Source organism: Crassostrea angulata, chromosome 7 (assembly GCF_025612915.1).
Source record: "Crassostrea angulata isolate pt1a10 chromosome 7, ASM2561291v2, whole genome shotgun sequence".
Taxonomy (NCBI): domain Eukaryota; kingdom Metazoa; phylum Mollusca; class Bivalvia; order Ostreida; family Ostreidae; genus Magallana; species Magallana angulata.
Window position 1 is genome coordinate 29,355,115 of NC_069117.1, and position 26,463 is coordinate 29,381,577.

Consider the following 26,463-nt stretch of genomic DNA (forward strand, 5'->3'; position numbering starts at 1 on the left):
TTAATATTTGGTCAGTTTGGCGTCCATAGTTAAAGTCAAATCGAAATATACACGTGTGTATATATATATATATATATATATATATATATATATATATAATATATATATATATATATATATATATATATATATATATATATATATATATATATATATATATATATATCTATGACTATAAATAATGAAATATACATGTGCAGTAACAATTCGATTGAAAATATTTTTTAAAAAAGGGAACAAACGAAGACCCTTATTGCATTTTTTTACTTTCGAAACATAATGATAATTATGGTGCTAAATGACTGATGAGTGCTGTCCCCTGTCTTAATACCCACGCTTTACATGTACATTGACCAGATTTGAGACATATTTATCAGTCTACCAAAATAAGTATCCCTGGGGCGGGCTTTAAACCAGGTCGACCAAGTGCCGAATCCAGGGGGCGATATGACCAGGTATATATATATACACAGTATTATTTGTGTAAATTGTATTTGCATGTTCCACAGACTGTCTCTGAAAAATACAAACATATCCACAGAGGAAGACTCAAAACAAATAAGTGTGTTTGTGTATGGGGTTTGTTTTGTCCTAGTGTATAACATGAAACTATCATTTCTATTTTTATTTTCAACCTTCATAAAAGATTTTTGCATTGTCAGTTGAAAAGCAAACTTTAAAAATCAAAAGAAATGAACTGTTGGAATTTTGTACTTTTACAGTTCTGTTGTTTATTTATCTGTACATGTTGTTTTAGTCATATAAACATGTATATATATATAGGCATGATAAAACCTTTGCACTATTAAGCTTGATAAGGGGGGGGGGGGGGGGCATGCATGCAGTTCAAGATCACTTTTACTAAATAGTAAAAAGGGGGGACCTTTAATTATACCTATCAATGCATGTATTTGTGTACCTGCAATTTGTACAATAGTTGAATAGTTAGCTTGTTGCAGGATGAATTAATGCATGTAATGTATGGTTACAGTCAGTCCTATATAATCTAGAGGAAGACCATTCAGTAGTACCTACTTCAGTAGCTCAACCTTTTCTCCAATTAATATATGTGCATATTATATTAAAAATGTCTATAATCTGATGATGAAATTGTATTTTTATTTTGTCATCATAGGAGTCTGTCGAAAATGTAGAAGTGACATGGTACATGCCATCCTGGTCAAAGATAATCCTATAGAAAGCCTACATGCACATGTAAATACATATTCTGAAGATACTACCATTACTACTGTCTCAGAGGAGGTAGGAACTCTTTTACAATAACCATAATAACAGATATGATTGAAATATTACTGCGAGATGTTTGTGAAGGTGAAAACATATATGATAAGAATTTACTTTTGGGAAAGTCAGTACAAATTGTTTTTTAAAATGAGTATTGCAAAGTAGTCATTTCCAAGAAACTGTTTATCTGAAGAACATGTATGCTAACTATAAGATGCAATTGATTTATAGAGAAAAAAGATATAAAAAAAATAATTGTATTACACATTAGCATGGTTATGGAAGAAATATTTTCTAATTTCCTACAATGAAAGTATAAACAGGCTTTTGCAAAAGATATTACCAATTTCAAGTATTTGACCAATTTTAACATCCCTTATAATTGTTTTAGCTATAAATAAGGGATAAACAAGTTGCATCCTTCTGAATACTACTGTCATGACTGTTAAAACTTATATCTAGCAGAAGGAGCAATTTATTTATTGAAGTATTTACTTATAGTTTCTAGTTTATAATTTATTTTGAGTCCTATCTGCAATGTCTGTGTTACATTTCAGCTTGGTCTAAAGTACAAAAAAGCCACATGAGGTCAATAGTACATGTATGTGAAATATTGTAAATTCATTTATATATATAAGTTGATTTGATGTATACAATCTATTTCTTCTATTTTGATACAGAGAGCAAGCCTCGACAAGATACCCTGTGATTTCCAACATAACAAAAATTGTGAATATCAGGAAGAATATGCTGCAAGCTGTAGCACACAGGTAAAATGAAAACATTATATTTCCTAGTTTATCTTTAACGGCAAAATACAAGGATTCTCTTGTTTGTCGAAGGCGAAGGGAACTTTAGGTTTGCACTCTGGTCTGAGTACACAGTTATAGCCCCTAGTGTACATTTGTCCATATTGTGAGTTAGAGCCGATGAAGTTTTATTTAATTTTGTTATGATTTGTCCGAAAAGTAAAACAACACACTGTAAAAATATTATTGAAAAAGCACAGGTGGGATTTTTAATTTATTGTTTAAGAATATGCACTACTAAATAACTGTGCACTCAGACCCTCTGCATGTCCATCTGTCAGTCCAGCAAATCAGTTTTCCACACTTTTTTCTTCATGCTTCAAGATATTGATTCGATATTTGTCGTATCATCCCGAGACACCAATGGGATGACACCAATATCAGCCCAAGGGCCTTTAGGCCCGAGGGATGATATTGGTCGAGGGTGATACGGCATGTGATACGGATTTTGCCATGTTTTATACGCTTTATCATATATTTCAACAGGCGAGTTATATTATATGAACTGTTAACTGGGTTACCTTCAGTTCTACTTTTGTCTTGTTTTAAAAGCCTTAAAAGAACTGCTCAATTACTTATCCAAAGCACCTCGGTTACCTTACAATTTGCGTGCTGTTGTTTTAAAAATATTTTGTTTATTATTGCATTTTTTTGTGTGTTTTGAATTTTTTATAGTTGCAGTTAGTGTGCCAAAAAATATGAAAACTTGACGTTCGTGACGTCACATGTATATACCAAACAATGACGTCATTCAATAAATTGCGTCACACCCGAATGACCGCACCTATTTTGAGGACATTTTTTTCTTAAGCTTACATAAATAAAATCTGACTATGTAAAAAAAAAAAGTAGGGGTGTGATAAAGGGTATGCGATAAAGGGTAGGGGTGTGATAAAGGGTATGCGATAAAGGATGCGCATCAAAGTTGCGCGATATGGATTAAACAGCAGGCTATTTATCAAATATTTAAAACTACTGCATTTACTACTAAACATATGATAAATTGTTTTATCATGACAAGTTACAGGTCAGTTATGATTTTTGTTCTGATCTGATAGTTTTGTGCAGAATTATAATTGGTCTTCAAAAAATTCACTTGAATTTTCAGTTTTCAACATTTTTTTCATCACAACTGATTATATTGACTTGATATTTATTATATGTTGTAAACATGTTAAAAAAAATTGCACTTTTAATTTCAAAATATGCATTATACCATGCAAGGTTGGGCGGTACCTCCCCCTGTATTTACCAGTGCTATTTACCGGTATTTACAGCTCTGGACAATACTCCTCAAGTGGTCAATACTGACAAATACTGGTCGATTGAAATTTTCATGGTTGTTTTCGCTATAAGCATACATTTATTGATGTAAAAGTCAAATCTATTTTAAACTTTTATCTTTATCTTCCTTTTTAAACCCAAAAATATTTTAATTTTTTGCCGAAATTAAATTCTTTAAAATCACAGTTACAGGAACTTTTCTCCTGAACGATTTCAGATATTGGGCTGATTTGTTTTTTGTGAGTTAACCATGATGAGTTACAGATCAAGTATAAGTTTCATTCAGCTTGGCTTATTTTTGCCGAAATTACAGACTTTGATAAATTGTTAAAAATCACAGTTATACAGACCTTTTTTTCTAAACGCTCTCAGATATTGGGCTGATTTTATGTATGTGAGTAAATCATGATGAGTTACATTTTTGGTATGTGAGTAAATCATGATGAGTTACATTTTTGGTATGTGAGTAACTCATGATGAGTTACATTTTTGGTATGTTGGTAACTCATGGTTCAAGTTTAAGTTTCGTTCCGCTCGGCTAATTTTTGCTGTAATTTAGGGCTTTGGACTTTCATAAATTTTTGAAAATCACAGTTATACGGACTTTTTTTTAAATGCTTTCAGATATTGGGATTTATGGTATGTGAGCTAACAATGAAGAGTTACAGATCAAGTTTAAGTTTCATTCCACTCTGCTAATTTTTGCCAAAATTAAGGGTTTACAACTTTTGGTTCTCAAATACACACTAACTCAGTTCCTTTATCTATGCAGGACCTCAAGAGATGATTAAAATCTCAATTTTATCTTAATTATCATAATATTTCTTATCTTTTCAGGTGTCAAATGCTGATTCTCAGGGTAGTTTGTTGTTACCGAATAGCCAGGACACTGGACAACCCAGACATCCCTCATTATGATAATTCAATGAAACGCAAAGCACTTGATAATTTTTTGCAATCCTTTGGTCTTAGTCCTGTGAAGAAACAACTAAAAATCAACTGGGATCTATCATCAGAACGCACCCAATACGACTATTCAATGAAGACCAAACAGATATTTGAACAGGTCGTTAATGTTCTTGCACCACGACAAGGAAGTCATCTCCTTGATTCAGTCATGAATTCAAATCCTTCAACTTCATCTGACAAAACGCTTGAAATTTTATCTACAGCCTATGATTTATCATCTGATTGGGGATCACAGAGACAGATTTTGTCAGTATTTGCAAATAACTTTACTTTCAAAGAAATGAGTACTTGCATTCCAAATTTAACAAACAAGAAATCTGTGAGCCAATGCTCACTAGTAATACCCCCGCTCTGATGTGAATATTCACTCTCATGTGAATAAACACAAATTTTTTAATCATTACTTGATTTTTTCTAGACAGTCAATGTCCAAAGTAACAAAACTTAAGAACTAAAGCATCGTGTTAGAAAGATACTGAGTTTGTTTTTACATCATCATATGATACATGCAAGTACAAACAATATAAATCCATTAAAAGTAAAATCATTCAATTATTGAAAAGATTCTACCTGACAGTTTTTCCTTGGGCCAATGACATCATATTTATGAAAAAAGTTTCATCCAAGGGACAGCCATATGAATATGGAAATGGTCTGAATAATGAACCGGAGTTATACTTGTGATTTCTGATTCATCAAAATATTTATTGATGAAAATACGGTCAAGTGAGCCTCCTTTTCTGTGAGTTGGTGACTGACTATAATCAATAAATCCGTGGTGTCGAATTAATTCATTCAATGATTTGGATTTGGGATCTGTCGGCTTCATGTTGAAGTCACCACATATTATAGTAGGGGCAGCATCTGTAGGAGTATGACTAAATAATCTGTCCAGTTGCTGGAAAAACGACACAGTTTGTGTATTTGGTGGAACATACAGCAGAATAATTAACAGACGTTTACTTGGATTCATCCTACAGGACAACACAAGGCACTGGTACTGCAAATTTACACCTTTACAATGCAATTCCGTTATGACACGAAATGATTTCTTCACATAGGTTGCCACTCCACCTTGTGGTCTTCTGTTTTGAACAGAATAATCTTGACGATACAGATGGTACTCTGGACTCAGTTCAATACTTTCAGTTAATACACTTGAGTAAAGCCAGGTTTCAGACAATGCAATAATGTCACTAGTGGTGATGTACTTGGTCCACTGAAAGGCACTGGAAGTGAGGACAAAGTGAATTAATGTTGAGTACACTGAGTTTAAAGAAACTGTCTGATGGTGCTGTTACAGAGTATGGAATACTCAGTTTAAACTTGCTATCTTTTCGAATTCTCTCCATTTCTTTGACTGTCTTTGTAGCAGAGATGATTTTGGATGATTGAAATTCACCAAGAATATAAAGACCTTCTTTAGTTTTGACTCTGCTTAATGCAGTATACATTTGCCCAGCTTTGAATGTTCCTTTCATCGATATCACTAGATTATCAACAGTTCTACCCTGGGCTTTATGAATGGTAACACCCCATGCAAGGGTTAGAGGAAACTGTGTTCTTTTTGCAGTTATTTTTCTATGTTTAACAGTTACCTCATGAACTGAGATAGGTGTGGATATTTCATCAGATAGAATTCGGTGAAGTTTGGATCTTAGTTTTTCACCAACTCGATGTTCATCAAAGTGGACTAACACATATTTAGGTCTGTAATTATTAAACTGAGGGTTGAATGGATCTGGATGCTGAGGTAGAAAACCAGTCACTGTTCCTGTGGCCGAGTTGGTTAATCCATCACAGGTATCTACATTTGTGGTCATCATAACTCTGGCCCCTATAGCTATTTTCAGTGTTTGCAACATTCCACCTGGTTTCTTCTTTTCATCAAACGTAATGTTTTCTATACGACCAGTTTGTTGATCTGTCTTGGAGTCAATAGCTGACACCTTTATTACTGGTGATTGTATGCTCTCTAACATTTGGTTGTTATGATCATCAACGTCTTTATTGAAAGCAAATATATGCAGTGCTTGTTTAGGATACGTTGATGAGGATACACAAGTTTCTCTAGTTTTAATGAGTTGTATATCATCATCAGTATGCTTCGACAACCTGATTCTGTTGAGAGCATTAGCAAATTCAACATCATCTTTCTGCCGCATTATTTGGTGAAGTTCAAGTACTCTAAAATTCTTCTTCCATAATGAACCATACATTGATGCAATAGAATCAGAAACTGTGTCAAACACTGGTCTTTGGGCAACTGGTGGCAGCTGGGAGAGGTCACCTACTGCTAAAACTGATATCCCACCAAAAGGCTCATCAGATGTCATAATCTCTGACAAACGTCTGTGAACAGTGTACAGGTGATCAGCTCCAACCATGGAAATCTCATCAATTATCAAAAGGCTAAGATTTCCTAGTTTTGCTCGCATACTAGACAGTTGTTCTCCCGATAGTCTGATATAGTCATCACGCTTGGACTGATTAACTGGTAAACTGAATGCAGAATGCAGAGTATGGCCTTCTATGTTGAAAGCAGCCACACCAGTGAAAGCACTAACCATAACAATAATATTATCTTCTCCTTGCCCAAAACGTAACAATTTGTTTGCAGTCTGCACTATGGTTCTGATTAAATGCGATTTGCCAGTACCTGCCCCTCCAGAAATGAAGACATAAAATGGCTTTGGACGTTTCCCTGTTTTATAAGTCATTGACATTTCTATGCACCATTCAACAATGAACTGGTGGATTTCTTGCTGTTCAGTATTGAGAGACACTGTCATACTAAGCCACTGCTGAGTTGATATCTTCCTACTGTCCAGTTCATACTGATAATTAGTCAACCCAAGATCTGATGTTTCATTTCCATGTACAGGAACAATGAATTCAAACTCTGGATCTTGTTGTGCTCCCAAATATCTATCAGCTCTCTCCTGTTGTTCTGTTTGTGGAACTAATAATGCCCAGGCATCCTCAGGAGGCCCATTTTCTTGTAGTTCTTCAACAGCTTGTGTGTACTCTTCATTGTTTGGTTCATAATAGTTCATTCTGTCAGAGAAGGTTGGTCTACAATTGAAGTATTTTGTTTTATATGTACCATCTCCATCCAACAGGTCATTGCTTTCATCTCTCCATGGTTTATAAAGTAACAGTTTGGAGTGATAGTACTGCTCGGGCTGTTTCAAGATGGAGAACTGATGAGATCTGATAATGAATGGTCTTGAACGAATAGTCATAATTGTATATTTATTTTTCAACTTTATGGTTTTAGGAAGATTGTTGATTACAGTGGCTGGATCAAGTGATTCTTCATCTAGCAGGTCGGGATCTGAGTTGGTATTTGTTTTCCGAGCATATGAATAGTTTGCTGCAAAATCTGCAAAGCAAATGTGTTCCAAACAATCGGGTCTAAGTTGATATTTTTCCAGCATGCCTTCCTGATATAAGTTTTCATCATCATCAAGCTCCTGTATAACTTTCATGGGTTTCAAAAGTTTTGTCCTATTCTCAGCTAAATCTGTATGGAGGAAAATGACCTGCCGTGACCCTTTAGTGAGTGGTAATGGCAATAATCGGTACACTGCCTCTTGGGCGCTGACCTCACGATGGGAAAGGAACTTCTTAGATACAGTCTCCATCATCTTCTTTGGACCAGCTGGTGCCGAATTCTTACTAACAGACTTTAAGACATCACCCAATGTTTTCTCTGGTTTGCTAACATATGAAGCCACATACATTATACAGGCATAAACATTAGTGACAAACTGAAGGTCAAGGTTCGCCTACCAAGCTTTCATCAGGGTTGGGCTGTAATTGTTAATAAGGCAGTCAGATGGATTGCGTCTGTACAGTACAGCAGGCTGGCCTTGCTTTGTTTTCATCCACGATAATGCTTTCATATACGTAGCTTCAGGGATTTCAAGTTCTCCTAACAGAGCTTCTAGTGTTACTTCTAGGTCATGTTGTACATCTTCCACTTTACCCATAACTGCTGTCAACAACTCTGTGTAGACTGTCTGCGTTCCTTTGTTTGGTATATCCTCTGGTGGAAGCACTACTGTAGTTTTATGAACAGGTGGTTTTGGAAAGCTGAATCGGCATCTTGTTCCATGGGTTTTGCATGTAAAAGAGTGAATATGGCGTTAAACACTTTGAATCAGAGATGCAAGATGATTATCCTGTGGAATTGTACATCCAACATATTGGTCAATGAAGGCAGCTACATCTTCAGGTGAATTTTGTGATATTGAGGGTGCATTTTTAACCCATAGCAGCATATGGCAGTGGGGTGAACCCCTTTGCTGGAATTCTATTCTGTATTTAAAATCTTGTATTTCTCCTATGGGTTTTGACTTTCCAAGAACTAGTGTTGACATAAAGAGCTGAAGCCTATGATCGAAATGCCTAGCAGCTGTAACATGATTAGTACGTAACCAAGTGCTTTTATGTTCCCAAGTCATGTTTTCTACTTGTTCATCTGACAGTTTCTGATTATGTTGTGCAGCTATTACTTGAATTGTGTCTTTCCACTTCATGTCAGCAGAGGACAATGTCAGGAACCATGTACAGCTTCCAAGTTGTCTTATCATTCCTAAAAGATCATACAATAATTTGTTAAAGAAGGCTGGTGATCCACGAACATTTTGGAGGAAATGGTAGCTAAGGTCAGATCGGGTTAACCGTCTCATTTCTTCAGCATTCTTTATTTGGCCTGCTATTATTTTCTCCACCTGATGTTGTCCTTAACATTTTCTCATCGCAATACTCAGACAGTCAGCAACTTTTTTCGCTTCAGTTCGATATTGAGCATAAAACAAATACTCTGTGGAGGCTGCAAAACGGTTGTCACAATCGAGAATTCTCTGATTGAAGTATTTTACTAATGAAATTGGTCTCTCACGCTGACTATCAAATCCAAAATTTCCCTTACGAAATAATGTAGGAAAGGCCATTTCTTCGCTATGTTTATCTGAAAATAGCCCTATTGGCTTTTTACCTTCTCCTGGTGCTAAATTTAATAAAAAGTCTTTGTCTGCACTAATGTCTCTTGGTTGCAAACAAGAATCAAAAGGTAAACCATTAACTTCTGATCGATCTTCTATTTCATTGTCACTTTCTTCATTGTCTGATTCCTGTCCTGGTTCTGATGGCTGATCTGTCTCAATGGATGCAGTAGGTAGAACGTGTAGTGCACTACCATTGTTTGATGGACTACTGCTTGTAAGAGCCTCCCATAGTTGTGGATTATCTTCACTGCTGTCTTCCGGCCAGTTATCATTGATTATGATATCCTGATAATGAGGATTCTTCTGTTCATTCTTAAGATGTTGTAAGGATTCCATAATTTTCAATGGTCTTATTGACTGAACAATAACATGACCTCTATACTCTATCTTACGTTTCAGTTTAACTGTTATACATGAGGAAGATGATGGAAGACGAGGCAATATGGAACAGGTTTCCTCTGGATTTACTGGCACATTTACAACGCATCCATGTACTGCCTTCTGCTTACCACGGGGCAGAGCAAGGATTTTCATAAAAGGAATCCTTTTGCTTATTAAGGTTGATTCTAATGTTGACAAATCTTTTAAGGTTTCTGGTATATCATCAAGAGATAATGAATTTGTCACAGCCTGCACTGGCATCATATTACGTTTCAAATTCCATGAGCAGGTGGTGCAAATGTACTGTTCCCCATCAATACTTTTTTTATTCGTATTGCATGTTTCTAACAATTCTTTGTCACACGTAAGTAGTAAACACATTTTCATTGTACAAAACAACACATTCTCTGTACATTAGTCTATGGCAAACAGAGCAGATATATGCTGGTCCTTGTTTGATCATCTGAAGAAAGGTTTGTATTGCGTTGTCAGCTTCAGATGTTCTTGCTGCTCTTTGTTCCTTCATTTGATTTCTGGTTTTCTTTCGCGTGTTAGATTTTGCCTCTTCATCAAGAGTTTTTCGTTTTTCTTCCTTTTGTTCTTTGTCTTTCTGTTTAATTTTTGTTTTTGCCTCTTCATCAAGCACTTTCCTTTTCTCCTGCTTTTGTTCTTTGTTTTTCTGTTTTAATCTTATTTTGGCCTCTTCATCAAGCACTTTCCTTTTCTCCTGCTTTTGTTCTTTGTCTTTCTGTTTTAATCTTATTTTGGCCTCTTCATCAAGTGCTTTCCTTTTCTCTTGCTTTTGTTCTTTGTCTTTCTGTTTTAATCTTATTTTGGCCTCTTCATCAAGCACTTTCCTTTTCTCTTGCTTTTGTTCTTTGTTTTTCTGTTTTAATCTTATTTTGGCCTCTTCATCAAGCACTTTCCTTTTCTCTTGCTTTTGTTCTTTGTCTTTCTGTTTAATTTTCAATTTGGCCTCTTCATCAAGCACTTTCCTTTTCTCTTGCTTTTGTTCTTTGTCTTTCTGTTTAATTTTCAATTTGGCCTCTTCATCAAGCACTTTCCTTTTCTCTTGCTTTTGTTCTTTGTCTTTCTGTTTAATTTTCATTTTGGCCTCTTCATCAAGCACTTTCCTTTTCTCTTGCTTTTGTTCTTCTGTTTTAATCTTATTTTGGCCTCTTCATCAAGCACTTTCCTTTTCTTTTGCTTTTGTTTTTTCTCTTTCTCTTTAATTTTTAATTTGGCCTCTTCATCAAGCATTTTCCTTTTCTCTTGCTTTTGTTCTTTGTCTTTCTGTTTAATTTTCAATTTGGCCTCTTCATCAAGTGTTTTCCTTTTTTCTTGCTTTTGTTCTTTGTCTTTCTGTTTAATATTCATTTTGGCCTCTTCATCAAGCAGTTTCCTTTTCTCTTGCTTTCGTTTTTTGTCTTTCTCAATCATTTCAGCTTTTTCATTTTCATCAAGATATTTCCTTTTGTTTGCTTTTCGTTCCTTTTCTTTTAATTTTAAAGCAGTTTTTTTAGCTTCAGGGAAAGTTTTTCTCCAATTGGCTACTCTCACATTACAAGGATTAAAAGATGAACCCTTCTTCACATTATAGATCGGGATGTCAGAACCTTGCTGTGAATCATTATTTTTATCAGATAACTTCCTTTTAACTCCTTTCCTTGATGGCATTTCATGTAAATTACCCATATCATTGTCATTTTTCATCATTTGAAGTTTCCATTGTCTCTGTTTCATTATTTCTCTTTCAATAAAAGCATATTGTTCTTCTTTAATTTCATTTTGATGTTTTGTTTTAAAACTGGCAGGGGGTACTGAATATAATGTTTTTGCATTATCTGTTGATTGACTAGTAGATGGTTTTGAAGTATCGTTCTTCCATCTTTCACCATGTTCACACTTCAGATCATCTTCAGCATTAGCAGAAAGTTCTGGTGCATCTTTAGTTTTTGAAGCCACACCAGGTTTGGATAACTCGAAAGTTTTATCACAATCTGTTGATCTCAACTGATTATTTGTGGAAGGTTTTGGATCATTTTTTTCCTCCTTTTCAAGCTTTCTCCTTTCCCTTATTCTTTGATCTGTAGACTTTTTCTTTCTTGGCATTCTAAAAGGTTAGTCTGAAAATAGGTAGTAACTTTTAATATTTATATACCACATGAAATTTTGATCAGACAACCTGAACACCGTTTTATTTGAAAATTGTTTCAGTATAGAATAAAACATGTAAAAATAAAAGAGGAATTTCATTTGGACTTATTCAATTAATATGATACATTGTAAAGGTGTAATGATACGGCGATATATCGATCATATTGATCGTGAGGGCCCACGATATGTGTATCATATCGTCACATGTGTATTGTGATACACTGTATGAATTAATTTTCATCGACTTTCTAGAATAGTTACATAGTATACATAACATGAAGACATTAAGAAATTTCATTGAAGTTAGAAATAAATTGTTTATTTTATTCTAATCAATTGAATTTTATATCTCTACAGTTTGTTGATTGATTTTGTAAATAGTTGATATATTTCTTCATTCAATACTATTTCTTATAGAGGTAGGCAACATAGATACCAGTTTATTTATAGTTGACAACTATATCGTGATACATGATGTATTGCATTAATGTATCGTGATATGTATCGTATCGTGAGGTAGCTGGTGATACTCAAGCCTAATACATTGTTAATGAAGATATACAGTAACTGTATGAAAAAATGGAAATTAACTATTGTACAAAAATTATTCATAAAACGGTTAAGCATCATTTGTTACGGACAGACACTGAAAACAAAGCTGGAACAAAAAGTCTATTGCTGCAATTTTACTTCAAAAATATTGATATTAAAATCATAGCACAACATGTATGTTAACTTTATAACAGTTACATTTTTTTATTAAGCTAGCTTCCTGTCTAGCTTTCAGATAAAATGTCTGTCTGTAAAAAAGAATCATCAACACAAAGATTTCTAAAATGGCAGAACAAGCTTCTTGCATGTGCAATGAAATGTTTATGTCTTGTCAATATATGTTGTAAACTATGAAAACCACAAAGACATATATGTGTTGTCAGTTATTTCTCCTTTCTGATAGAAAGAAATTTTTTTTTAGCAAAGAAGAATTTTAAATGGAATTTCAAGTGTTAATCTTATGTTCAGGGAATTAAATGTCAGTAATTGAGTTCTGAGAGGAAGGGTTCTCCTGGGTAAAGGTTCCTTGAGTTTCTGCTTCACTCTTCGACATTTGGGGTTTGGCTGGGGAGTCTTCAGAGTCTTGGGATCCTACGATAGGTATATGTGAGGAGATGGATGAATCTGATGGTTCATCAGTTGCAAAATCATCATCAAAAGAGAGGAAAGCTTTATTATAGTTCTCAATTTTGCTCTGAAGATTTGCAATGTGTCTCGACTGGTAGGCTTCTCTTTTCTCTAACCCGTTAATTTTCTGGTTGAGAGCAGAAATTTCAAAGTTAATTTCGTTCAGTTTAACACATGTTTTGAGTTACTAGCTTTCATCAACCTCCTCACTTTTACAAGTATCCGTGTGGCTTGAGCCACATCCTTTTTCCCCAAATGATAGAGACATGAAGTGATCTGCATGTCAAGGTCATCTCCTGTGGATGTTATTAAATCAGTCAAACTATCCACGCGACGCTTCTTAGCAGGAGTACATGTAGGAGAGGTCATTTTAGCAGGGCTAGGGGTTGCCATTTTAAAAGAGCTAGGGGATGCCACTTCTATATTATGTAATTAAGACGTAACAATTTCCTTGAAAACCTCACCTGTCATGAAAATTGTGAAAATAAAAGCTTTTTAAACATGCATTTGTAAATACACTAAAGTAAAACAAACATATAGTACAGTTCAAGAGACAACGCATTTATTTTAATAGAAGTTCCGTTTTTAATGTCAGGGGGTTTTTTTCATTGTAATTTACCACTAAAATGAAAGATATAGGTTTATCAACGCCACACACAAAAAATTTAATCAAATACTTATTGAAATGATCTTTAAAGAAATGTCTGACACAATCATATATTCATATATATATAAATTTGTTTGCTTACTTTACTCAATAAATTCTCAGGCCAGGCTGATTCAAATTACGAAGGTTTATTTCCGGTGCGTTCAATTTTGGCCAACTCATTCTTCGGCGATTTCGATTTTTAAATGAGTTTAATTTGAATGTACAGTTATTATCACTTATACATTATGACTATAACTTTACTATACAAGCGTGATATATTCATTAATTTTCCAGGTCGATTTTGCGTTCAAAGGCCAATTTCCAACCGTTCTTTCTTAAAGTAAAATTCAGTTTAAGTTTGGCCTTACCAAACACCGCGATTTGGTCCTTGTGTATTGTTTATTGTTTAGCAACTTAAATCAAATACTTGATGAAATAATTTATGAAAAAAATTCTGACACACTCATATAAATATATATATATATATATATATATATATATATATATATATATATATATATATATATATATATATATATATATATATATATACTTGCTTACCTACTTTACACACTAAATTCTCAGAAGCAGTTTCAAATCATGTAATCACGTATATCACGAACTTAAGGTATATTTCCGGTGCGTTCATTTTTGGCTAACTCATTCCTAAGATTTAAATTTTTAATGAGTTTAAGTCCCATGTGCACTGTCATTCTCACTTACATATTTATATTGATGAATTAATTTATGACACAATCACATACAAGATATCTGTGAGCCAATGCTCACTAGTGATATCCCCGGTCTGATGTAAATATGCAAAATAAGCAAAGTCGTCATTTAACAGGAAGTTGACGTCTGATTGGTACAAAAATATATCCCACGATATGGCATGCCTATACAAATACTGTGTAAAAATTTCAAGCATCTGCGATAAACAGTTGCTGAGAATTCTTTGACAAAAATTTGTCTGCTAAAAATAAACAAAGTCGTCATTTAACAGGAAGTTGACGTCTGATTGGTACAAAAATATATCCCACGGTATGGCATGCCTATACAAACACTGTGTAAAAATTTCAAGCATCTGCGATAAACAGTTGCTGAGAATTCTTTGACGAAAATTTGTTTGAAAATTTTGGTTAAAAAATAAACAAAGTCGTCATTTAACAGGAAGTTGACGTCTGATTGGTACAAAAATATATCCCACGGTATGGCATGCCTTAACAAACACTGTGTAAAAATTTCAAGCATCTGCAATAAATAGTTGCTGAGATAAATGCGACAGAAAATTTTGTTACGGACGGACAGACAGACGGACAGACAGACAGACAGACGGACAGACAGACACACAAGGGTAAAACAGTATACCCCCTCTCCTTCGGAGCGGGGGTATAAATATAGATATACAGCTGCCAGAAAACATGTTTCAGAAAAAGGACAAGGACAGCCTGTACAAATTTTACCATATAACCGCGAAGGGTTGTCTGAATATCAAATTAAATGTTTTATTGATTTTATGTCTCCAAGCGTAATGACTGATTTACCATTTCTGGAAACAAAATTAAGACTATCAAATGGAGAACTGTATCAAGTACCTCAAATAATTTTGAATAGTGTTCGCTCTCGAGTTGTAGAACAGTACCAGACTTTTTGTAGGGAATCGGGAATAAGTGATGTGGCAAGTGACAGATCATATATGAGAATATTACAGGCCATTGAACCTTATATCAGAAAAAGTATAAAAGGTCTAGATAAGTAACATCTTTTCACCTTATTCCTCATTGATTCTTATATATGAATAAACAATAAATTCATTGTCGAGATTGTTACGTGCGTTACGCTGATTAACCACAATTTTAACCATTTATCAAGAATGGAAATTGTGTAAAAAAAAAATCATTCTGTATTGGAAGGTACAGTACCGATCAGACCCAACCTAACATAAAGTAAACCCCAACTAAACCCTGGGTTTACTTTCTGGATTTACTCTGGGGTTACTAAAGTGGACCCAGAGTAAACCCTAAGTAAACCCAGAGTGGACACAGAGAGTAAACCCCGATCAGAAATATACCCTGAAAGCAGATGCTACATGTGTATTCGGATGTTAAGATGTTAAGATAAAATACAGGTCTGCTTCACACTTCAGTGCGTATAGTTGACTATAGACTATAGTTGAGTAAACCCAAAGTAAACCCCGAGTAAACCCAAAGTAAACCCCGAGTGGACCCAAATTTTCAAAAAGTAAACCCAAAGTAAATTCAGAAAGTAAAACCGGGGTTAAGTTGGGGTTTACTCTGGTGTTAGGTTGGGTCTGATCGGAACTGTATCTCGAGGATAACAATTTATTGGCAAAGTTTGAAGAGAGAGTTGAAGACGAAATCTTTTACTATATTGACCATAGCTTCAAACAAAAAACGAGAGACAAAGTCAATGCCAATGAGAAAAAAATATTAAGAAATATAGATGCTACGTACTCCAGCAACGCCAGCATAGTTAATTTCAATTAAGATGGCGACGAATACCGCGCTCTGAAGCGAATACATTTCAGGGAAACCGCCGATGTGTCAGTTCTTATTAATCGTTTGAAAACCGAGCTTGTTAAGAAAGATTTAACTGATCTCTTGGAAAATCTTGAACAAGAGGGTGAAGACTTTGTCCTAATGAGATCAAAAGTCCCATCTCTTTGACTACGAAAAGCATCCAGATAAGCTTATTGCAGACACCGCAAAGATTGTCACTAGGAAATAAAGTGATATCGCCTTAAAGGATGTGCGTACCAAATATGATGTGAATCCAAGCTTGTTTTCTTGAGTCAAATTGAGTAGGAAGCCCTTCGATCGATGAGACCAAGTGGATTCGCAAAAGAAGTTTGACGAGTTTAAAGAAACTCAAAGAAGCTTTAAGATGGCAGAAGGTTACTACAAGAAAATGAAGTTTTATACTGCAAGAAGAACAAGAGTACCCGAAAGCCTTAAACGAAAGGCACGGATGTTAAAAAATGAATTAGATCGAACATTGGGACGTGATGTTGTTCCGTCTGGAAATCCCTTTACAAATGCCTGTCTTTTTTAAAATATGGATCACATTTTATATTTTCTTTTCTTTAACAATTTTTACACCTTTTCCCTCTGTCAAAACTGTTATGTTTTATATGCTTTACATTGTAGATACTAGACTTAGTATACCCATGTAGCGTTTTTCATTGTTTTTTTTTTCATTCGTGAAACTCAAAATTCACTGATTTTTATTTGTGATGGATGTGATACATGTAATTTTATTACAATTGATTAAAGCTATCAATCTTTCAAAATTCTGGTTGTCTTTTCCAAGACCCTGACAAAGGGTGACTGCAGAGCAGTTTCTTTTCAGGAAAAGTTCTTCTTGACTGGTCGTTTCGCTAAAGTTTCTTAAAGGCATGCATATTACTCACATATATCGTATATACACCCAAGAAAAAAAGGGCTAGATTTGCATCTATTGTCTCATTTCCTATCAAATTGGGAAAATATTTCATGCCCGTTTTGTTTTTGACATTTTACTTAAAATTTCTTTTTTCTCTTGATATCTTTACCCAAAAACATCAGACTGATACTAATTCCAGAAAAAGGTACGAGTTTTGGTAAGAGAAGCGGCACTTTAAGTGACCATATTAGTTGAAGAATGTTTTTATATTCAACTGTCTTAAAGTTTCAGGGCGATTTCATTTGGGTAAAACACCCAAAACCAGCTTCAGCTTCTTTGATTTTTGTTTATCTTAATAATTTGCATGTTTGCACTGAATCTATGGTTTGTTACCTTGTTCACTGTTTTGTATTATGATCAGTGGTACAACTTTTGAAATTATTTTATACTAAAAAAAAAGGTAGATTATGCCCTTTCATTATTTATTTGTTGGTATAAACGCACTTGGAAAAATTATGCTAAGAACTTTGTCAAATCTAGTCGTTCTGTTATGTTTTACACTCAAGATTCTCCTTTATTGCTTGAATTTGAAAGGGAACTACGTAATATTTTTTTAAATCATGTTCATAGCCATTAAGCGAATTCAGATTCAGCCAAAACTTCCAGTCAGCGTACATGTATATAGTTTAAAGCTGAACATTACTCGTAAATAGGCACTGTCCGCCATTTTTCTCTTTTATCACCTCTGTATTTGAATGGTTTAAAAAATTTCGCTGTAGACGTCTCACCTGTGTGGACTTTCATATTCTCAGTGTTAATCGGTCGCAATGAAATCATAGTCTGTGCTTAGATATTTATAGTGCACATTGAACGATATTTAGTGAAAGAAGTGCAACTCAAATCGATGAAAGGGAAAATATATAAGATATCTTCACTGGCACATTATCATTTTTCACGCGGAAAAATTTACAGGAACATATTACTTACAGTGATTTATAATGAGACATGATTACATCTTTCTTCATTCGGAAGTCACTCTGAATACCTCACACAGTTTTTCAACGTTATCATCCGGGTGTTTTCATCTCTTTTGTAATGCAAATCCCAGTTGACTATTTTGTTTTTAGTCGTGTATTCAAACCTGAGAAGCTAGAGAAGACGTTTCAGAAGGGAAAACTTGGGAATTTGTCATATTATTAAATGAACTTTGTTTGAACCCAGAGGTATAAATAAATATAAAATGATTTAAAAAAACATTTTAAAGTTAAGTTAATCATTTCCGTGCCATTAGACACATGAAGTTGGTGCTTTTCCCCGGTTTCCGTGTTGCTAAGCGGATGAGAGTCATTGACTGCAGTCCGTCGTATGGGACACCAGTCCATCGCAGGTTTACTCTCAGCGTAAGCCGGTACTCAATTTTAGCTGGGTGGACTGACACAAAACTCTGACCACTGAGCCATGTGCTCCACACTATCTTGCGATAGACTATACAAACTTTTACGCACTTTTCAAACCAGGAGAATACTTGCTTCAAATCAACAAGTCTTTGCATTATATATGCACGTATCATAAGAAATAAATACAAAGACCACGAAAGGAATACAATCGGCTGTAACGATATCAAATGGTTAATATATTTGTGTGACGGTGTCTTTATCCAAGCAGTGCTGAGCTTAAAACCCAAAATAATAGAAAAAAAATTAAATATGACCTTGAAAATTCGAAAAATTGGTCAACTAAAACATTCTGGTAGGATTAAGTTACGTTTTATATCTTCAATTAGTGGTACAAGATTGAAGTCCATAATTTTAAGGATTTTCATGTTATGGCAAGGATTTTTTTTTTCGAAAGTTGTGTGACCTTCAGTTGAGATTCAGAACAAGTGAAGATCAAAAATGCATTTTATTGATAAATTAGGGTCCAAGTTTCAAATTGTTCAGCCATAGGATTTCGAAGTTCTGGATTTCGCCATTAACAGACAGGTTAACAAATCTTAATATATAAGCTTCAAATTTGGAAAATTCGGAAACATGAATCAGAGGGTACGGAGACAGAGAAGCACCAAAGCCGTCATAATTTCTTTGATTTTAGTTTATATGAATTAACCTACCTAGGTGAAAACCCGATTTTTCATTGGTTCATTCAAACTTCAGAATCAGCGCCATTCAAAAATTTTCTCCGTTTTTTGAAACTATTGATTTACGTTACTGTAAACAATGAAACATTTTCACATTTAAGAGCATGAACAAACGTTATTCAATGTTTAGCGACTGCTAATGAATAATAAAGTTGGTTTTGTGCTAAACATAGAACACGTTTTCAAAAAATAATAAACTGAGGAAATTCCTGTTCTATATTTAGATTTTTGTAACAAGGAGATCGTTATTTAATTGCGCATTTACACTGATTTCGTAATTAAGAAGGTTTGGTCGATAAAAAAGGTACGTACGGTCATATAATTCATCATACACGCTTTAAGAAATTGCTACTTCTATTTGTACAAGTCTATTAGATGTGCATGACAAATTTTACTTCATCTGATATCATAATATTATTAATAATTTACAATTTGTATCGGACTTGCACTCGCATTAAAAGATTTTTTTCATGTATGATTAAATAATTATCAGCACGTATGTTTGTACCAATTATTAATGGATGCAGCTTTCTTTCTGTAATCTGAACGTTATTGAATATCAAAGAAGGTATTACCGATTTGGTTTTATGTCACTTTGAATCAATTTTATCAGCACTGAATTAACATTTTTTATGTTGACTGCCCTCTACTTTTCCTAAAGTTAAAAGTCTAAAAAGTCAGCAGTTTATTAAAAAAATATTTTGTTTTAATTTGTTTTTTCATACAAAAGTTGCACTACTCCCTTTCCTGGGCCTCCATTTTGTTGCATAACTAATTGTTCATTAAATAACAAATAAAGAAAGAAAGAATCCACACATAGTTAATATACTTCCCTGATACACATAGTTAATATACTTCCCTGATAGAATTTCGAAATAGTTCATGTGCATGCAATAGAGGTTTTTGTTGTTGTGTAACTATGCACATTCTTGTTATCTGATATGGAAATCACGGATATCAGAATAGACTAGAAAAACAACTGACTAATCTGTAATATCTTTGCCAACACATAAACCATTCTAATCTCCGTAAGTAAAATATTTCAAAAGTATTGCAATGATATGGCGATTACATTAACCATAATACACGTCAAAATTCAATTGCATATTTGATCAACCCAGTAAAGCTCGTAGTAACGATAGTACTATCGAAGTCCTGTTATGACACCCGCCAGGGTTGGAGTCAGAGTTGTTAACCAAAGAACATTTTACCTATTAGTTTATACCCAAATCAGAATAAATGGATGCTAAACCATTGATTTCATTTAATATCACCTCAACACTAAATGATAGCACACTATTTTCTTCAATTTGCATCACAACAAAAATAACATCAAAACTGTTTCAAAACGTCTTTGTAAAATGTTACTTAAGTTCCAGTTTGACTCACCTAAATGGGTGTTAGCTTGCATATAGTAAAAACACAATATTTTTCCTTCAGGTCATATCTTATAGAATGTTGCTTAATCTATCTTAGAAAGAATGGCAAGACAGTTACCGGAGGTAATTGAAGATGTTGGCCGATGTAAACAGGTGGTTGATGTGTTGGAACGTGAGCGGGTTTTGGCCGTAGACTGTGAGGGGGTCTCACTTGGAGTAGATGGCCCCTTGACTTTGGTACAGGTCGGCAATTATTCAGGAGAGGTTTATTTGTTCGACATACTTCGAAACAAAGACCTGCTAAGTCGGGGGAGACTTGGATCTCTTTTGGAGTCACCCAATATTATCAAAGTAAGAACTCTTTTTAGCTTTTTTCTTGAAATTTAATCAGTAATATTAACATACACTTTACTGATTACCTTTGGTCTACTTCATTCGTATTCAAATGGGGTGACCTCTTCATAAAATGTCAAAGCTTTAACAAATTAGACACTGGTGGGCCAATGCTCACTAGTGATAACCCCGTTCTGATTTGCAAATAGATACCTCCATTGACAGGCAGACACTCAGACAGACACACAAGGGTAAGACATTATACCCCAATAGCCTTAGAGCGGGGATATTTATAAAGTAACTTAATAAGCATTAGCGAGTTTGGTATAAGTATAAAGAAATCTTTGAATGATTTAAGAAATCTAACACAAACGTATCAAAATTGTGTTGCATGACAGTACACAAGTGGATAATATTTTTCAGCCGTATTTGTCTCTTCGCTTGAATTTGTTGTGTGTAGAACCATTTAACTGTTATTGTTTTGCATTTATTTTTGTATATAGGTAATACAATCGTGTTCCAACGACAGTGCTGCACTGTACCACCAATTCAAAGTAACCCTTAAGAATGTCTTTGACACGCAGGTATTTTTTTTTCAAACTGATACAATTGTTGACTAGCCATCCTCTAGAAATCAAATTGAGAAAAAACAAGTATATACTGCTTTTGACTTTAGGCGAAAATTAAACCATCCTATTGATTTTTTTTTGGGGGGGGGGGCATACCTTGCTTTCAAATATAGTTTGTATGCTATTTGTCAATGATGAATAGTCAACAAAACTATTTACAAGTAGCATTCTGTAGACTTTCACTAGTCGTTTTGTTGTATTCTAACCATGATGTTAGTTTCAAAGATCGTTAATCCAACATGTTGTACATGAACAACATAGCCTGCCTCTATAAAGTAAACACTATGTTTTAATTGTTTATTGATTTCTGGATATTGCAAATTCATTGTCTTCCAAGACAAGAACTTTCCTTCAAAGCACATGGTACTGTGGTTTCATCAATATTTGTTCAATACCAATTTTCGTGGATTTCGTTGGTAAGTTGATCCACAAAATTAAATGTTCATTGAAGTTCAATTTCAAGTAACATTTTGTATTGATAGGATCATTGGCCACGAAATTACGTGTCCTTGAAACTGTGGTTTTCAGAAAATCCAAGAAAATTGATACACACGAAAATTAATGAAACCACACAGTATACAAAGGGAACTTGCAGCTTTTCTCACAGCAAATCTATATTTAGAATTATAATAACATATTGAGCCACAACAGCCATGAAATTTCCTTTTAATATCTGTAGGTCGCTTAGAATTGAACAATCCAAATTTATTCACACCTTGCATTTTATGTTAAATTTTATATTTGAAATGACAAAGAAAATAATGTTATCTCTCCCCCCCCCCCCCCCCCCCAATCCGTCATAACAGTTACATAATATTGTGAATACCGTCCCATTATGTTCTATTAAGATATGCAGATCAAATTCGAGGTTGCCACAAATGATAACTCTGAACAGAAATTGGAGAATGGTTCTTTTACCAATAAAATTCCTAAATTCAAATTTTCATGCATTATTCATACATGTCGTTTGCATTGAGCTGAATTTATCTCGATAAGTCAATTTATTTAGATAAATCAAGTTACAGTATCTCTGTTTGCTTGGGCCAAAAACAAATAGGGTAGGTAGGGAAAAAAATTTATTTAAAAAAATGATTATTTTTTAAAAACTTAGAGCATGTGAGTAATAATGAGAGAAAGAAGTATATTCACAGTTTATGATACGTTAATGAAGATTTTAAATTTCCAAATGTCTTTGTGTTAATGATGCGTGTAATGGATGACGTTAGTCAACAACAGACAATGAAAAAAAAAATTAATGAAAAATAAAAACCTATATTATTTTTAAAATGTAATCTACATGTGTATGAATGTATTGATGCATTTTATGGATAAATATTTCTTTATTATGTTACTTGACTTAAAGGGTCTGTTTAATTCACAAGATAATGTAGAAAACAGATTTATGGCAATTTAATATTTATTGCAGCGTGATTAACTATGAACAGGTTATTAACTCACTTTAGTTTTAGGATTTAATAAAAGTTATGAACATCGTTTTTGTTATTTCCAATGAACAGTATGCTGTTGCATCACCTGTATTAATAACCTCTGAAGATAAGATAGTACAGGTTATTATCCTCATGTCTGGTTAATTTATGCAGTAAAAATGTCTGCGATTAGTTTACTATCATTTTCTTTTTGCCAATGCGGTTAATTTACACGATTGTGAACTCAGAAGACTGACAAAATTCACTTCTCATTCTGAGGAAATTCTGCCGAAGTTACCGATCACCATCATGATCACAAAAAAAAAACCTTTTGGGTCGGAGGGTAAAAAATAGGGTCGGTCGGGCGACAGGAAACAGGAATATTTATTTATTTTTTTTTGGCCTTGTCAACTTGCATTTCACTATGAAATTAGGTGCTTTGAACAAATTCATGCTGTGTGACTCTTGAATATTTCTTTCTCAAGTATGTTATACTTTTTCACTTGGCTACCAGGCATGTGTAATGATGTAGAAAATATTCACAAATCGCCGAACATTATACAGGTTCATGATTGAATGCAGTTATTAAACTATATCAGAGTTAATATGTATATGTATTTCTTTTTTTTCACTCGTTTTTCAGGTGGCCAATTTAGTCATTCAAGAACACCAAGGACGTAGATTAGCGCCTCTTCTTAAACTTGCTGCAATTTGTGAAGAGTATGGAGGAAAGAAGTTTTCAACAGAACTCAAAGATGACGTACAGGTATAATTGATATTTTTTTAGATGTTAGTTTGAAAGAAAAAATACAAAACTATTTTTTAAACTGTATTCAATCGTGTATAAGGCTGAGTGGATGACAGTGACAGGTGATTTATGGGCCAAACGACCAATGACAGACGAAATGATTCTGTATGCGGCAGGTGACGTCAAGGCCATTATTCCGGAAGTTTATGAAAACCAGAAAAGGTATCGATTGAAAACTTCTTAAGAAAGTAAATAACCATCAAAGAAAAGGGCCTATTTCTGCTTAATCCTTGCATACATTTTGCACGCCATATTTTAGAATGTTTAAATCGTCAACTAAAATAAGTATTATTTTATTAATCTTGATTAAACCACATAATATTTTTATCGTTTTATAATGATTTCTAGTAATAGATACTACGGACACACTAATGTACATATTAACGTTTGGCTTTGATTTATCATTATTATTAACATAACAATATTTAAAGTCAATTCAATTAGTTCAGATAATATCCGGCACAGTGTAATATGTAAATATTTATGTAAATCAAATCATTTTTAATTTTTTCAAGTTTGAGAAAAAAAAGTTATTTCAATCGGAGTAAGACTATATTTGTTAAATCTTAATCAAACGTGACTTTTCAAAAGGTATCTTGAGGACAACAATTTATTGAAAAAATTTGAAGAGAGGGTACTAGAAGAGATCTTTTACTTTATCGATCCAAGCTTTAAACAAAAAAGAAAAGAGAGAGTTGATTCCATTGCCAGAGAAATCATTAGGGACATAAAAGCTAAATGCACTAGCAACACTAGACTCACTGATTTCAAAGAAGATGGCGATGAATTCCGGGCTCTTCAAAGAATCCATTTCAAAGATGCTGCTCACGAATCGGAGCTTGTTGGCCGCTTAAAAACTGAGCTTATAAGAAAGGAATTATCTGAACTTTCTGAACAGCTTGACCAAAATAAGGAGAGCTCTTTCCTTAACTGGAGATCAAAGGCTCGTCTCTTCGATTACGAAAAACACGATGATCCTCAAATCAGAGACACTGCAAAGAGGGTTATTAAAAGGATGAACGATATTGCATTGAAGACCATTTGTACCAAATATAATATGGAGACCAAGCTAAACTTTTTGCGTCCGATTGAGAAGGAAACTCTACGGTCTCTTAGACCAGATGGAACCGACGATCCTAACATTCCCCGGGTGGCTCTCCGTCTTCATTGGTTGCTGATGGATGAAGATCTGCAGAATAAAATCGACGAATTCAACAGAAATCCTCGAGGTTTTAAAATGGCGGAGGGGTATTACAGGAAGATGAAGTTTTATATTGCAAGAAGAACAAGAGTTCCCGACAACCTCAAACAAAAGGCTCAAAGGTTCAAAAATGACTTAGACCGAACATTTGGACGTGATATCGTTCCATCTGGGAATGCTGGTTTCTAAATGAAATGCATGTTCTTTAATTAAGATTGACAACTTTGAAAATTTTCTGTACTCTTACATCTAACAATATTCACTTATTAAGATGTTCATATTTGTAAATATTCATGTAGTGTTTCTTATCTTCACAGTAAAAAAAAAATCATAGGATTCCCATGAATGCATTATATACATTACTTATAACTACATGTACATTGTCATTGAAAGTAATTAGAATATTTTTAAAGCAGAGAAAGAAACTAACACTATCTTTTGTATCAAAAAACTTTAGAAACATCACACGTAGCTTATCAATTAAAGGGAAAGGGAATCGGAATTAGTTTGATAAAATCCAATAAAGCCCTTAGACCCATAGATTTGATTACGCCGACCACAACTGTCATCTCATATATTCAAAGAATGAATTCTTCTTACTTATATTTGTTTTCAAAAACTGTACGACAATATTATTGTTGTTAATATTGACGTTATTCCCCTTTCGTAAAATTAATCAAAACCCGCCTGCGCCCAATTGCAAACTACGTTACTGTGCCATTAATGAAACTTATTGGACTATATCTACAATTTTAATTCATTGTTTTACATGTATCGCATACAAAGAAAATTGAAATTGTAAATATTTGGGATTTATGAAACAAATCATGTCTTATCGATTGTCTCTGAGTAAATGTACTTCTGTGACATACGGAAATAGTTAGAGGAAATATCGGTAATGCTGTTAAAACCAGAGTTTTTAATCTTTATATATGATGGACCAGAAACCAATAGTTTTATTGTTGTAAAAAAAAAGATTTCCTTTAATGTCTGCTAATAGCGCTAAATATGAGCATTGGTCGTGCAGTTGTTAGACTTATTTTCAATCGTATTCAATAAAAACATTTTAACAATTTTATTTTTATTTTCTGACTTCCTGTTCGTTATTTTCTTACTTGTCTCATCTTTAAGAAACAAACAAACACACCAAAAGACAAAAAACCAACTCGCTAATCCCGGAAAAAATTAGAGCACAGGTGAAGGTCGAACCAAGTAAAATAGTTACACAAGTGGTAAAATGTTTTTCACACAATGTACAATCGTATTTCATGTTTGAATTGAGTACATGGTTAAAAAAAACTAGCGCACACAGGCTAACTTTTAAAAAGCTAAATGAATTATTATTTACGTATATTGATTAGGTCAACTTAGTCATACATGTAATATCCCTTGTTACACATCATGGAGGTTTTATCCCTTAGACATAATGTCGACAATATTAGATTTCCTTATGTTGAAA

At 33.9% G+C, this 26,463-nt stretch overlaps 2 protein-coding genes and 1 pseudogene across 2 annotated transcripts; 1 reads left to right on the forward strand and 2 right to left on the reverse strand.

Annotated features, from left to right (window-relative positions):
• Positions 1-10,061: 10,061 nt before the first annotated feature.
• On the reverse strand, positions 10,062-10,824 carry LOC128191287 (uncharacterized). The gene has a single exon (XM_052863370.1). It carries the CDS (start codon positions 10,809-10,811, stop codon positions 10,062-10,064), a length of 750 nt encoding a protein of 249 aa, XP_052719330.1. The 5' UTR covers positions 10,812-10,824.
• Positions 10,825-10,826: 2 nt separating this feature from the next.
• On the reverse strand, positions 10,827-11,723 carry LOC128156951 (nucleolar protein 58-like; annotated as a pseudogene).
• A 7,723-nt stretch (positions 11,724-19,446) lies between these two features.
• On the forward strand, positions 19,447-25,496 carry LOC128156949 (uncharacterized). The gene is made up of 6 exons (XM_052819292.1): positions 19,447-19,531; positions 20,704-20,957; positions 21,443-21,523; positions 23,639-23,761; positions 23,844-23,965; positions 24,395-25,496. The coding sequence occupies exons 2-6, from the start codon at positions 20,709-20,711 to the stop codon at positions 25,191-25,193; spliced, it is 1,374 nt and encodes a 457-aa protein (XP_052675252.1). The 5' UTR covers positions 19,447-19,531; positions 20,704-20,708; the 3' UTR covers positions 25,194-25,496.
• Positions 25,497-26,463: the final 967 nt, after the last annotated feature.

Coding starts and splice junctions, on each gene's coding strand:
- LOC128191287 (XM_052863370.1), bottom strand. CDS start 10,811: ATGAAAATTAAACAGAAAGACAAAGAACAAAAGCAAGAGAAAAGGAAA.
- LOC128156949 (XM_052819292.1), top strand. CDS start 20,709: ATGGCAAGACAGTTACCGGAGGTAATTGAAGATGTTGGCCGATGTAAA. Junction 20,958..21,442: donor AGTCACCCAATATTATCAAA/GTAAGAACTCTT, acceptor TTTTGTATATAG/GTAATACAATCGTGTTCCAA. Junction 23,762..23,843: donor AACTCAAAGATGACGTACAG/GTATAATTGATA, acceptor ATCGTGTATAAG/GCTGAGTGGATGACAGTGAC.